At 39.0% G+C, this 14,867-nt stretch overlaps 1 protein-coding gene across 1 annotated transcript in view; it reads left to right on the top strand.

Annotated features, from left to right (window-relative positions):
• The window catches only part of CCDC192 (coiled-coil domain containing 192), a 218,610-nt gene that overhangs the window by 170,680 nt on the left and 33,063 nt on the right, over positions 1 to 14,867 (top strand). Inside the window, exon 7 of the mRNA XM_058737218.1 lies at positions 142 to 213. Within this exon, the coding sequence (XP_058593201.1) occupies positions 142 to 213 (72 nt within the window). The remainder of the gene's footprint in view (positions 1 to 141; positions 214 to 14,867) is intronic.

Below are 14,867 nucleotides of genomic sequence, written 5' to 3'. Positions count from 1 at the left end.
CTAGATCTCATGACCCTGGGATCATGACCTGAGCCAAAATCAAGAATCAGATGCTCAACTGACTGAAACACCCAGGCACCCCAGTTTGAAGTTTTTGAGTTCTTTATATCAGAATTAAATAATTATCTGATGTTATTACAGTTTTGGAGCAGTGGAGACAGCCCCCAAGTGACAGAGTAAACATCATAGGAACTTATTACATCAAAAGAAAAGGTAGACAATACTGAAATAATTAAGGGGTTGTTGTTTTTTTCCCTATGTCCATTGTTTAGTTTTGTGACCATGTAAATATAATCATCACAAAGAACAATTCCTGAAATGAAACTAGCAGTAAAGAAAATTATTGATGTAGTCATTTCTAACTTTTATCAAAATTGGTTTAGTATCTAAGCTGCTTACATTAGTTGAAGATGCAGCTTAGATTTCCAAATGCCTTAAAATAATCTATGGGAACTTAAAATGTGTTCCTATTATAATGAGAAGTACTTCCAAGTGTGTATGTAGATTTCAGTTATGTCTGTGATATATAGAGAATTTAATCTTCATTAATCTAACAGTTCACTTGACAACTAGCAGTGGTCCTCTGACATCATGTTATCATTTGTGTCCAGTTTTATGAAGATGTGGCATTGTCTTACATGATGTTCTAAAGAGAACCTAGATAATTATGGATTTTGTTTAAAAAAATTAGAAATCTTTATTAGAGTTGGTCAAACGGGCACATAAACATTAAAAAAAAAAAAACAAACTCAAGCGTCTAGTTAAATATAAACCCATGGCTCAGGGTTAGGAAAAGAAACAGTAGAGAGTAGGTTGACGTGAAAATAAACCAACAGAGAAAATAATGCTCTCCATTGTTCAGAGTGACAAAGAATTGGCAGACATCCAAATGCCACGGGAGACAAGATTAATACTAAGTACATCTGTCAACATCCTGTTTGAAAATCTTAGCCAGGATCAGAGGTATCTGAAAACATCCAAAGGGGGTTTCGCCTAAGAATGAGTCATACTCTCTGCAGCAGAAAGCCCTAAAACATCAGTATAGGATGTTAGAAGTCAAACAGAAGGCAGTGATCATCTTGTCCAACTCCCATGTTTTACCAATGAGAAAAATGGGGCCGAGAAAACCCTTTCCACTCTGTAGCACTGGGAGACACCAGCAAGTAATGGACAAAATACGGACTTTGGAGCCATACAGAATTAGATTTGGATCCTGGCTTAGTGACTCAGACAAGTCACTTACTTTCTTTGGGCCTTGCTATCTCTGAGCCCCATTTTCCTCAACTATAATATGGGAATAACTATTTTGGAAGGTGGTGATGAATTTAGAAATAAAATTCATAAAATATCTGGTAGAGAGAGAACCAACAAATGCTACATCTTACTATCCCCCATGCTAGGATTACTGGATCACCTCAATCTAAGTGTATGTTCAATATGCCTTCAGAGATGCCCAGTCAGGTTTCCTCCCCCCAGTAAAGAATAGTGGTGAGAATGATACCATTCATTCACTTGGGCGTTTAATAATCTGGAAATATTTAATGAGTCAGTATTGTATAAAATGCCAAATGGAACTTACAAATTCTTCCAGTTCTTCAACATAGCAAAGTATAGTTGAATACAAGGAGCAGAAATCTAATAACTTGGTGAAAATATTCTAAATACTACTGAAGGAATCTTTCTGAACTTAATCTTTCATACTTAAATATGCGTGGGGATGGAGTGTCAATGTTGCATATATGGATGTCAAACTAGGTTTTGTAAGTACATGATGACCTTTTTTAAAATTTTTTTTTAACATTTATTCATTTTTGAGAGACAGAGAGACACAGTGAGAATGGGGAAGGGGCAAAGAGAGGGAGGCACAGAATCTGAAGCAGGCTCCAGGCTCTTTGCTGTCAGTACAGAGCCTGACATGGGGCTCAACCCGACAAACTGTGAGATCATGACCTGAGCTGAAGTCAAAAGCTCAACTGACTGAGCCACTCAGGCGCCCCACATGGCCTTTTTTTTAATTCAACAAGACTCTAAAAAAATCTTTTTATTCTTATTTTTGAGAGAGAGAGTGAGTACAGCAGGGAATGAACAGAGAGAGAGGGAGGGAGACACAAAATCCAAAGTAGTCTCCAGTCTCTGAGCCAGCAGCATGGAGCCCTATGCGGGGCTTGAACTTGCAAACTGGAAGATCATGACCTGAGCCACAGTCAGTTGCTTAACCTACTGAGCCACCCAGGTGCCCCAAATTCAACAAGATTTTAATTCGACAACATTTAAGATAGAAAAACAAAATCTAAAACTTCAAAGATTGAGTGAATTTATAGGGAGGTAAAGGAAGATTCCTGAAGACTTTATGATTTGCCAAAGAGTGAGACACAGCTGAAACATTGATCTTTAGCTATCTCCATTCTAAGTGTACATAACATGGAAATATAGGCCCAACCACTGACACAATAGACTTAATCAATCACAGCCAACTTGGTTGCTGAGACCTTTTAGTCTTAATTGTAATTTACCTGTACAGACAGAGTCATTAGCCATGACATGTTAAGTGAGGAGGGACAATTTAAGTTTCTACAGCCAGGCTTATGCCATGTTGAATGCACTCTTAGGATCATCCCTTTAAAAATGAATATGAATCTGGGGCACCTGGGTGGCCCCATCAGTTAAGCATCCAACTCTTAATTTCAGCTCAGGCCATCATCTTGCAGTTTGCGGGTTCTAGCCCCATTTCAGGTTCTGCACTTACAGTGCAGAGCCTGCTTGGGATCCTCTCTCTTCCTCTCTCTTTGCCCCTCCACAACTCATGCTCACTCGCTGTCTCTCTCAAAAAACTAATTAGTTAAAAAAATAAAAATAAAATAAAATGTTAAAAAAATGAATAGGAATCTGAATAGGAATCTTTTATGCTGAGACAGTATTAAGTCTTTAAGGAAATACCCTGTTACTGGTTTCTCCTAGTTACCATTTAGGTTGTTCCATGTATGTGCCTAGAGTTGCCAATATGATAACTTAGATCTAGGGAGAGGTGAGAAAGGTATGAGATGCCAAGGATTTTATAACTAGAAAGGATGTTAAGGCCTATGGACTAAATCAAGAAAACCAACGTGCTCTATTTATCCCTTAAAGTATGGGCCTGTGCTATATGTTAGATATTTTGTGTTAGTTTCAGCCATTTCACAATCAGGATATTTCACATTATAAACGGGACTTCCGGCTTCTCTGGAAAAGTTGGACACTGTGGCAATCCTGGGTCTCAATTCTTGCCTGCCAACCTTTGGTGAGAATTGGACAGTGGTGGCCCACTTCAATGCAATGAGTTTTCCCCAGTGTCCCCATCTCCACTTCTCCTCAGGGGCTTCATCAGGCCAGTTCCACCTGCTGACTTTACCTTCACAGCTCCTGATAAAGTCCAAACCATATCTGAGAGATGAGAAAAACCAAAGCCCAGAGAGATCAAAAGACTGATGCGAGCTCCAGAACCCAGATCTTCTATTTTCCCCTTTTAGAAAGTCTTTCATGACTATTAGTGTGTTGGCTACTTCCTAAGAGATCATATAAAATACTATCCAGAGCAGTAACCCTAAGAAACACCTCGGTAAAAAGTAATGGCACCAGAGAAAAAATACTATTGATTATCAGATGCAATTTAGCTTAATCTTAGGTTACAAATATATTCTTAGAAGGAGTCCTAATTATTATCAGGCAGTTGGCTCCTATAATTTTTTTTTTAATCTCTAAACTGGCTTTATTTGGATGTCAAATGTCACCATACATTAGGAGTCACATGGAGAATTACTGGAATTTTAATTCCTAGGCCCTTTTTCAAGGAGGCCCTGACTTAGCGTGTCTATGGTGAAATGTAGGAATTTGCATTTTTGATGACTATCACAGGTAATTTATTATACTTACTCATTAGAGTAAGAGGTCACTTTCACATATTCAGTTCTGGTCTCAAGCTCCAGACCATAATCACGTACCTCTGTCCCCTTCACTCAGAGAAAAGAAGTTTACTGTGGTCCCTAGATTCTTTTCCTTATTTTTTCTGTGTTCTCTGCCTGGTGGTTTATAAAAGAAAAACCCAAAGAAGATATGACTGACAGAGTATGAGGGATCTGAATATAATTGCCTAAATGTAATTGCTCAATTGGAATGTTTTTTTTCATGGTGACTAGGTTAATAATTACAGTATCTCCCACCCACTCTACTGACTTGGCTCCTCTTTCTAAAGAATGCTTCCTTTGAATTGAAAAAATACAACTCGAGTTGAAAAAAAAATATCCTTTCTGAACCAAGTGGACCATGAGTTTTTGAAACTATGCTTTGAAACTTCATGTCAACTTGTTTTGTGTTTCTTCCCTAAAATTTGTGTCCTTTAAAGGGTTCATACTTTGTCTCCTACACCTCTTAAATAGATTAAAAAAAAACATTAGAGAGGAAGGGAGGCAAACCATAAGAGACTCTTAAAAACTGAGAAAAAACAGGGTTGATGGGGGAGAAAGGGAGGGGAAAGTGGGTGATGGGCATTGAGGAGGGCACCTGTTGGGAAGAGCACTGGGTGTTGTATGGAAACCAAACTGACAATAAATTTCATATTTAAAAAAATGGGAACAATAAAAAATAAATTAATAAATAGAAAATAGTTTTTATAAATAATTTTAATATAACCACACAAGCAAAATACAAACTGCTATACAGCACTTCTCTCGCATGTAACCACCATTTGATTCCACCTAGCTGCACGAGATTTCATATGCTATATTATAGCAGAATCCACTTAAGCTTATCTTATTTGAAGCAGTTTTAAAGAGAAAAATTCTATATTCAGTCCAAAAAAAAGTAAAGAACGAAAAAGAAAATAAAAAAATTAGTTTCTTGGAAGAGGTTGCCAAAAAGGGATATAGTATCCGTCGCCAATTAATCCACACTGAAATTCCACAGAAAGAACACCACATTAAAGCAGATAAGGAGAAGAAGAAAAATTTCATCGAAGCTGAATTCCCAGTAGGGTAGTTCTGAGTGTAAATTCGGGTTCTCAGGTTCTAAATGCTAACAACAGAGCAATTCTTGATGTAAAAGCAGGCATATCTAATCAGGCCACCCTTCTAAGGAGAGGAAGGCTTTGGAGGATTTTTTAATATCGTTTAATGGAAACCAAACTTATGCCTGCATGGAATTATAGAGTATTAAGAAAAGGTCATATGTAATGTTTTCTTTTCTCAGTTTTCATCCTAGGAGTTGACTTTAGAGAATTTTCTCATTCCCATGTTACCTTTCAAACTTTTGCATTAGAATAGATGTTTTACTTTAGGAAAGCCCTTTAAGAAATTCTTTGAGAATATGAAAATACTTGAGTCTTTCAACTTCTAATGTGTTTTACTTCAAATGTAACTTTTATAATACTAAAATATAGGGGAGTGCCTGGGTGGCTCAGTCAGTTCAGCCTCCTACTAGCTTTTGGCTCAGGTCACGGTCCCAGGGTCTTGGGATCAAGCTCTGAGTCAGGGTCTGTGCTGACAACGCACAGCCTGCTTAGGTTTCTCTCTCTCCACCCCACCCCTGCTTGCCCACTTTCATTCTCTCTCTCTCAAAATAAACAAACTTAAAATAATACTAAAACAGGTTAATGTGCTTCAGAATTCATTACCTGACATGATTCTATCCAGTAATTTAGCCCTCCCTAATGTCAAAGGAGAAGCTTCAGGTACTGGGTAGTATGTAATACTTTTGTAAAAAGGTTAAAAAAATTGGGGCACCTGGGTGGTTCAGTCAGTTAAGTGTGCTCTGGCCTGATAGCTCGGGCCTGGAGCCTGCTTCAGATTCTGTATCTTCCTTTCTCTTGGCCCCTTCCCCACTTATACTCTGTCTCTGTGTCTCAAAAATGAATAAATGTTTAAAACAACCCACAAAAACAGACACATAGACCAATGGAAAGAATAGAGACTCCAGAATTGGACCCACAAATGTATGTCCAACTAATCTTTGACAAAGCAGGAAAGAATATCCAATGGAAAAAAGACAGTGTCTTTAACAAATGGTGCTGGGAGAACTGGACAGCAACATGCAGAAGAATGAAACTAGACCACTTTCTCACACCACTCACAAAAATAAACTCAAAATGGATGAAGGACCTGAATGTGAGACAGGAAACCATCAAAACCCTAGAGGAGAAAGCAGGAAAAGACCTCTCTGACCTCAGCCACAGCAATTTCTTACTCAACACATTTCCAAGGCAAGGGAATTAAAAGCAAAAATGAACTATTGGGACCTCATGAAGATAAAAAGCTTCTGCACTGCAGAGGAAACCATCAACAAAACTAAAAGGCAAACAGCAGAATGGGAAAAGATATTTGCAAATGACATATCCAACAAAGCGCTAGTATCCAAAATCTATAAAGAACTCACCAAACTCCACACCCAAAAAACAAATAATCCAGTGAAGAATGGGCAGAAGACATGAATAGACACTTCTCTAAAGAAGGCATCCAGATGGCCAATGGGCACATGAAAAGATGCTGAACGTCACTCCTCATCAGGGAAATACAAATCAAAACCACACTCAGATATCACCTCACGCCAGTCAGGGTCGCCAAAATGAACAAATCAGGAGACTATAGATGCTGGCAAGGATGTGGAGAAACGGGAACCCTCTTGCTCTGTTGATGGGAATGCAGACTGGTGCAGCCACTCTGGAAAACAGTGTGGAGGTTCCTCAAAAAATTAAACATAAATCTACCCTATGACCCAGCAATAGCACTGCTAGGAATTTACCCAAGGGATACAGAAGTGCTGATGCATAGGGGCACTTGTACCCCAATGTTTATAGCAGCACTTTCAACAATAGCCAAATTAAGGAAAGAGCCTAAATGTCCATCAACTGACGAATGGGTAAAGAAGATGTGGTTTATATATACAATGGAATACTACTTGGCAATGAGAAAGAATGAAATCTGGCCATTTGTAGCAATGTGGATGGAACTGGAGAGTATTATGCTAAGTGAAATAAGTCATACAGAGAAAGACAGATAACCATATGTTTTCACTCATATGTGGATCCTGAGAAACTCAACAGAAGACCAGCGGGGAGGAGAAGGGGGGGAAAAAAGTTACAGAGAGGGAAGGAGGCAAACCATAAGAGACTCTTTAAAACTGAGAATAAACTGAGGGTTGATGGGGGGTGGGAGGGTGGGGAATGTGGGTGACTGGCATTTAGGAGGGCACCTGTTGGGATGAACACTGGGTGTTGTATGGTAACCAATTTGACAATAAGTTTCTTATTAAAAAAATAAAAATAAATTAAAAAAATAAAAAATAATAATTTCAGTTTTATCATTAACATAGGAGCTTAGCAATCAGATAGCTTTAAAACATGCTAGCAAATATTTTACTGGCCTGAAAGAATCCTAATATGGTCCAAAATATTAGTTAATGGAGAAGGAGAGGTGGGTTAGTTCCTAGAATCAGAGTTCCCTATATAATAGAGGGCTTACTTATAGGTGCAGAAATTTAAGAAAAGAAAAAAAAAATGCTCTACTTTAGGCAGCAATAAGTAATCCTGTTTTGCATGATGAAGTGGGGGAAGAATGGACAGGTAGAATAGACAGGAAGGAGATGGACATTAACACAGCACAGCAAGCACGAGAGGTTAGACCCATGAAATACCCAGGATACAGAAGGACCAGACTTACAGGGGAGCCCCCTTCCCAGAGCTTCATCCTCAGCATTGTCCTACCAGCTGACTGGGGAGGGCAAGGAGGGAGAACGATGGAGGTCATTGTGGCTTAAAAGATTCCAGGGTAAGTCTATAGCAATTCAGTACTTAGATCAGAATTATGGTTTCTAAACAAGACTTGGGGTTCTCGGGCACATGGGTCATATTTACGGAGGACAGACTCGCTCTGTGAGTAGGGGTCCCTGACCTCAGTTGTGCCTTCTCGGTGGTGCCTGCTATGGATTCCAGGGAAGTGATAACATCCAGAGAGTGGGTTTCATAGCTAGCTTTTTAGGAAGAAAGCAAAACTTTTATGAATGAGTCATGAGTCATAGACGTGTTTTGAAATTTAGTTCCAAATGTTACAGAATGCTGGTGATTTTAAACACCGGAGTAAAAGAATTATGTCTTTATTTTTCTGTTCTGCATTTTTTAGAGGATGGAGGTAGGGTAGGGGAGAATTCTTTCCATTAAAACAAATGAAATGCTTTCAGACAGAGGTTAAAAGAGGACTAACAAGCAACCGTTCTAAATAGACATTTGCCTGAGGAGAAAAGATGTACAAGACAAGCAGTGGGAAGATTAAGATACCTTCAGAAACAGAAACACAGGCCCTGCTCTGAGGCTGCTGACTGAGCCCCCATCACCTCACACAATGTTTGTAGAAAAGGAAATGTTTGGAGAGAGTATCTGGAACAAAAAAGGGCTGGCTTAGTCATAAAGCTCCAATGTCAACGAGCATAAGGCCTGCTTCTGAACTTACAAGGCATATACACAGCTTCTCAAATGCCATCCATAAATATGAAAGGTTGCCTTACACACTCTCCCACAGAAAGAAAGAAAGAAAGAAAGAAAGAAAGAAAGAAAGAAAGAAAGAAAGAAAGAAAGAAAGAGAAAAGAAAAAGGATCAATGAGAAAAAAGGGACTTCACTTATTATCCATTCAAGGCCAATCACCTAGCAGAGAATTTGCAGATTCAAGTGTCACTTGTGGGCTTGTGATAACCCAGCTTGAAGACTCAGCTCTGATCGTGATCTTGCAGGAGCAGACTCACTATTTGCAGTGGTTTCAAAATTATATTAAGTTCTCAAAATAACCTGCATGTTTATCTTTGAATATTTACCCAAATCCCATGGGTGTGAGTGCATCGCAAAAGGATGGCAATGGGCATAACAAGGGGGCATGGGCTCTAAATTCTGGATGAGATAGCAGGTCTCCTTAGTGGTTACCCTTAAGTTCATGTTTCCACTGATGATCAGTAGTGGCTTAAGATCCCCGGAGAAAACTGTCCATCCGGATCCAATAAGCACCTGCATTCACAGGTGTTTAGTATGATGTGAAATTTTACCTGTTATTTGCCAGAGACATTTTAACATTCGCCTGGAATATCTAATTCTCAGGAGATGAATAGAAAATGAAAAACAGGGATCTGAATCCCAGGTTCAGATTCACAAAATATGTGTGCTCATCTTAGTATTTTGGTTGTGCCTCAGCTTCCTCATTGCTCTAAAACTGCAATAGTGTTGTAAGAGTTTGTTGGGAAAAAAAAAAAAAAAAACATATGGAAACTTCCACACCACTTCCTTTTCATGGAAGTGTCTCTTTCTCCTAGAGATGCTACATCTATACAGTGGTGTGGTTTATTTCAACTCATCCCAAATTCAGTGGTACAGGTCAAGTGGAATTATGTTTATTCTACTAGCTACAAAAGAAGCACTAAGGCCAGTACAGTTTCAAGGGGAGGAAAGTGAGATTCTACTTGAGGGGGGTAGCCAGCTTATGTTTTTTTTTTTTCTTTTAATGTTTATTTATTTTTGAGACAGAGAGAGACAGAGCATGAGTAGGGTAGGGGCAGAGAGAGAAGGAGACACAGAATCTGAAAAAGGCTCCAGGCTCTGAGCTGTCAGCACAGAGCCCGATGCGGGGCTTGAACCCACGAACTGTGAGATCATGACCTGAGCCAAAGTTGGATGCTTAACCGACTGAGCCACCCAGGCACCCCAGTCAGCTTATGTTTCAGAAGAGCATGTGGGATGGGACATATTGATGTGGTCATCTTTGGCAAATATGGTCAGTGGTACATGACTTGTTGCATAACCAAAGTGTGAAGGTCAAAAGCTGAGTATAGTCTGTTGGCATTTTCTTTTTAACAAATTCCAATTTCTCCTCAGGAAGATAAATACTTAGAGTGAATGAGTACAAGGATTTTGGATTCAGGAAGACAAAAGAGAAAAGCACATTAAATATTGTAAAACATTCTCAAAAATGGACCTATGACTCAGATAAACTGATACGGATTCTGAGCCATGACTTCATGGACATAATTCCTTGGCTTCCTACAGACTTAGGTATCAAATACGAGAGATAGGACATTTCCTTTTATTTAATTAGGTTTTCTTTCAAATTACTTTTTATTAAAGCAGTACTATATAAAAGCTGATATTGCTGTGTGGCTCAAGTCTTAACTAAACAATGGGTGTCTCTTCTGCATAACGACTGATTTGAGAAAAAACTTTAACTTCTGGGTTAAGAATAAAACTTTTCCCCAGACAACATATACTTTGGTTAAAAATATGTTTAAGTCTAAATAGGTTATTTTTTTAAGCAGAAATATAAATAGTCCAAACAATGAGACACGATTATCATCAATTTTATTTCACGCAGTAAAAAACAAAATCTACTTGAAGCAAACAAAACAGATAATAAGTTCCGTGCTTTCATGAAGCTTATGTAGTGAAACTCATTCCGTGTTGTTTCACTGAAATATTCCTCAAGAAATTAAACTGTTTTGTTAAATGACAACATTGATAGGTAAAGGCATGAAAAATCGTTCCATTCCAAATGGCAAAATCAACCATGCCAAAAACTGAAATGGCATGAATAATCATCCATGATTTGTCATTCTTCTGGCTAGACCTAGGCCAAATAAAGAGTGCTTAGGAGGTTGTTGCCAGATTGATGTCTCATTTGCATTTTTATTAATGATTTGTAAAAGTTTTTGCTGATGAAAAAAGTATGTGTGAGGTGCTGCATATCTTGTAAAACTATATTGACATCCCTACTGAATTTGATTAGAAAAGTAAACAAATATAAACAGTCTGAAAATTAACAGAGAAATCATAATCATTAGTTGAGATATGAAAGGCAAACACGATTAAAAATAAAGCCAAAAATAATGAAAACTTCTGTTCAGTCATTCAGTCTGTATCTTTTAAGACTGCCTTTCAAAGAATGATTCTGGAATCACCTTCATCAAAATTACTTTGGATATGAAAGACACAAATGTGGAATCCTGACTTATCCCAGACCAGAAAGAATAAAAGAAGAGAAGGAGGGTGTTTGTACACCAGTTTTAAAGAAAGTCTAAGGCAAGAAGAGGCTGGCATCCAAGAATCTTCCTCCATACTCTAAATCAGACCCTCCTCACCTTCTATGTATCCCCACCACACACAATTTTGATGGCTCATCTCAAACTCCACCACCCTGAAGCTATTCCAACATTCCAATCCTATTTTAACTTGGTCCCTCACTGACCTATAGTCCTGATCCTATGCTTCCTCTTTAGCCTTTGATTATGCTGGATTCTCTATCATTCCATAATTGTCATATCTGTAAGCTTTGTGCCAACTCCCCAGTGCCCAAAGTAAGCAGTCAATCTTTAGGACTAGTTGGTCAACCACACACAGTCAGAGGAGCGATGAGCAACCTTGTTTTCTAAACATGGAAATGTGTCAAGTGGAATGAGGTACAAATGAGAGTATCAGGGCAAGCAGGATGAAATCTGCTTCATGAAATTCCTTCAAGGTGTCCTGTATAAAGATTCTTGGAGCACATTCCTGCACCAAAGCCATAGATTTAAATGCACAGTCCCAACCAGCACCATCTCTAGCCTTAGACCAGCAAAAATAAAGAAAATTCAGTTTTTCCTGACCTCCCTGCCTACACACATCTTACTCAGGTAGTTGGAGGCCCGGAGCTGCACCAAAAGTAGACAATGGTCTTAAATGGTTTAGGCAAGGTGGCCAAGGAGCTGGCAGATAGCTTACTCCTTAACTACGTGAAGATTAGTATAGGGGAGGAAAAGCTATATCTTGACCCTCTTAGGTTTTGTAACTGGAGGGTGTAAATTTAACTGAAACAAGATAAGGGCACCTGGGTGGCTCAGTCAGTTAACCGTCAGATTTCGGCTCAGGTTATGATCTCGACTCTGTGAGTTTGAGCCCCACATCAGGCTCTGTGCTGACAGCTCAGAGCCTGGAGCCTGCTTCAGATTCTGTGTCTCCCTCTCTCTTCCCCTCCCCCATTTGTGTGTTTGTCTTTCTCAAAAATAAGTAAGTGTTAAAAAATATTAAAAAATAAACTGATTAGTTTCTCAGTAATAACTGAAAGACAGATTAATAGGGGAATGCATACAAATGTATTTTATGTTAATGTTTTTACGTGATATGGGGCTTCATAGGAAAGAAGTGAAAACCTCAAAGTGGTTAGTCCTGAGAGCTTTGGTATCATCTTAACAAAGGTTGATACATTGGAGACGAAGAACAATGGGTTTGGGCCTTTAGAAGCAGTGAATTGTGGGAAGGTAAATATATATGGGAAACTAATGAAGGATTAGGGTCATGTAGTGAGTTTTTTTGTACAGATTCAGCTTAGCATCAACTCCCTCCCTAGTGATAAGGCTGGTACAAGGAAGGGGCCTTTCTCATGGGATATTTATACTCTGCTCTTAGTGAGAAAGAGGGAGAGGACAAAGCCCTTCCTCCATCTGCTGTTTCTCAACTTCCTTCAGTTCCAAATAACCAACATGCCAAAGCAGTGTTCACTAGCTACCAGTTAAAACCTGAAAACTCCTGTTCACTCGTTCAGTCTGTATCATTTAAGAGTGTCTTTCAAAGAATGATTCTGGGATCGTGTTCATCAAAGTAACTTTGGATATGAGAGACACAAATGTGGAATCCTGGGCCTATCCGAGACCAGTTAAATTAGAATATCTGGTGTGGGCCTGGAATCCACCTGTTCAACAAGCTTCCGAGCAATTCTCAGATTTTGTGTTTTTTCATGCACGAGGCTGCTTTCATGCACAGCAAGGCATGGCTGGATAGCCCCCTTTCTTTGGGTCTGTGTTCCAGAGTTCACTACAATCCTCACTGGCCCCTTTGACTCACTCACATTTATCTGACTGGTCCATATAGGAGTTTGTATTTTCAACCCATGGTTGAAAGCCTTCCTGGTTGTGTGATGAGAGGTACGCGATCAGCAGCCTCTGATAAATCAGACTTGCTAGAGATGTTTCCGGAAACCTCTTCTGCCCAATTTACTTCAGTTCAGGAAAAAAAAAAAAACCTAGAAACGTAGTGACTCTAATATGACAGATGGCTACATTTAGCCTCTTGGGACTTGGGGAAAGCTTATAACCCTTCTCTCTACACCAAACTGCTGTCAGGAAGCTGTCTAAGAAGTGATTCCCAGAGCCTTATCCTTTGATGGCTGGAACAAGGGGATCAATATAAACTATCTTTATGTCACTTCTACAACTGCTGCTGAGAGAGAAGTCATTAGGGAATATCAGAGGTGACCTTAGGATTCTTTCCCAAGACCATGTTAATTCTGACCCTTGGGAAACAGAGGTCAGGAGAAAATGTCATAGGAGTAAGAGAAAGGCAACACTGCTTGAAAATTAATGATAGTCCACTTAAAATCAATTACCCATGAAACTCTTACCTATATCCACACAATCAGAGCGTATTTAGATAAGCATTCTACAGATAAGCTGCTTATTCTTACCTCTACCAAAAATACAGTACCTAATGACTATTTCATTAATAATATTAACTAAATTTTTAAGATAAAAATAACCCATCTTATTGTCCCAAATTATTTGTTCATAATACCTTTCTAAGTAAATACACTTATATACAGATATAGTTTTATAATCAAAATACTCTATTTTGTATTCTGCTATTAAGATCTTTTTTTAAGCTCTTAATGTTTATTTTTTTGAGTGAGAGACAAAGAGAGAGATTAAGCGAGCTCAAGGGGGGGTGGGTGGCTCAGAGAGAAGAGGGAGACACAGAATCCAAAGCAGGCTCCAGGTTCCAAGCTCCAAGCTGTCAGCATAGAGCCTGACGTGCAGCTCGAACCCACAAACTGTGAGATCATGACCTGAGCCGAAGTTGGACACTTAACTTACTGAGCCACCCAGGTGCCCCTTTAATAAAATCTTTCCAACTTTAGTACTATGGGGATCCCAAATATGGTGAATAAACTGTACATACAAGAGCATAATCGTTGAGGAATATAAATCTTTCTTTTAACAATAACTTAAAAACCTAGTAACAGCAGGAAGCTAGAACAGTTTTTTTCCATTATTGAAGCTGCATCCTGACAGGGACAACATGCTCACTAAGGAAAAAAAAAAACAACAACAACAAAAAGCAAAACAAAACAAAAAAAACCTTTCTGCCATCATTCAGTTTATTAAATGCTTTTCAAATGACTTTCATAAGCATTGCTTACTTGATGATTCCCCCATTTTCACATACCTCTATATGCCTTTGTGGAACACAGATCATACGTGGCAGTAAAAGCCAACTGATGTATCTATTGTTGGACTGGTTGTCTACGGAGCATTCAACACCCGGCATGACTATTAAGTGAGAAGTAAATACCCACAAAGACTGCTGCTTGTCAGAACTATTAGCAATATTGGGTTTATGTGGCATTGCAGAGAGAATTATAAATGGTAACACTAGTTATTCTGGGCAGGCAGAGGCTATGAAGTACCCCAGTCCTTCAGGGCTTATTTTAAGGGGGTGAGTCAATGGGGACCTGATGGGCTGAGTCAGAAGAGCAGGGAACTCTTGATCTCAGGGTCATGAGTTCAAGCATAGATTTTTGTAATAAAAATCTCAAGCATGGCTAGATCGAGATGTTTGGATAATGTCAATGGGATTCAGGATTCTGTCTCTGTCTTCCAACCCTACTTTCCTCTACAGTGGGTTCGTTCCCCACTTGCTGGATTGAGGGGGACACCAGCAGGTCCATACTTGAAACATCTATGTTCAGCAACCCCAGTCGGACAAGAATTCCTTTTTCAGAGCCGTCTCACCTAAGTCCTGCAATTCACTCTCTGGAGGGAATTTTTTTGGATAAACAGTTA

This window comes from Neofelis nebulosa, chromosome 1 (assembly GCF_028018385.1).
Source record: "Neofelis nebulosa isolate mNeoNeb1 chromosome 1, mNeoNeb1.pri, whole genome shotgun sequence".
Classification (NCBI taxonomy): Eukaryota; Metazoa; Chordata; class Mammalia; order Carnivora; family Felidae; genus Neofelis; species Neofelis nebulosa.
Note: the sequence above shows the minus strand (reverse complement) of the source record. Positions and strands in the feature narration are given on the sequence as shown.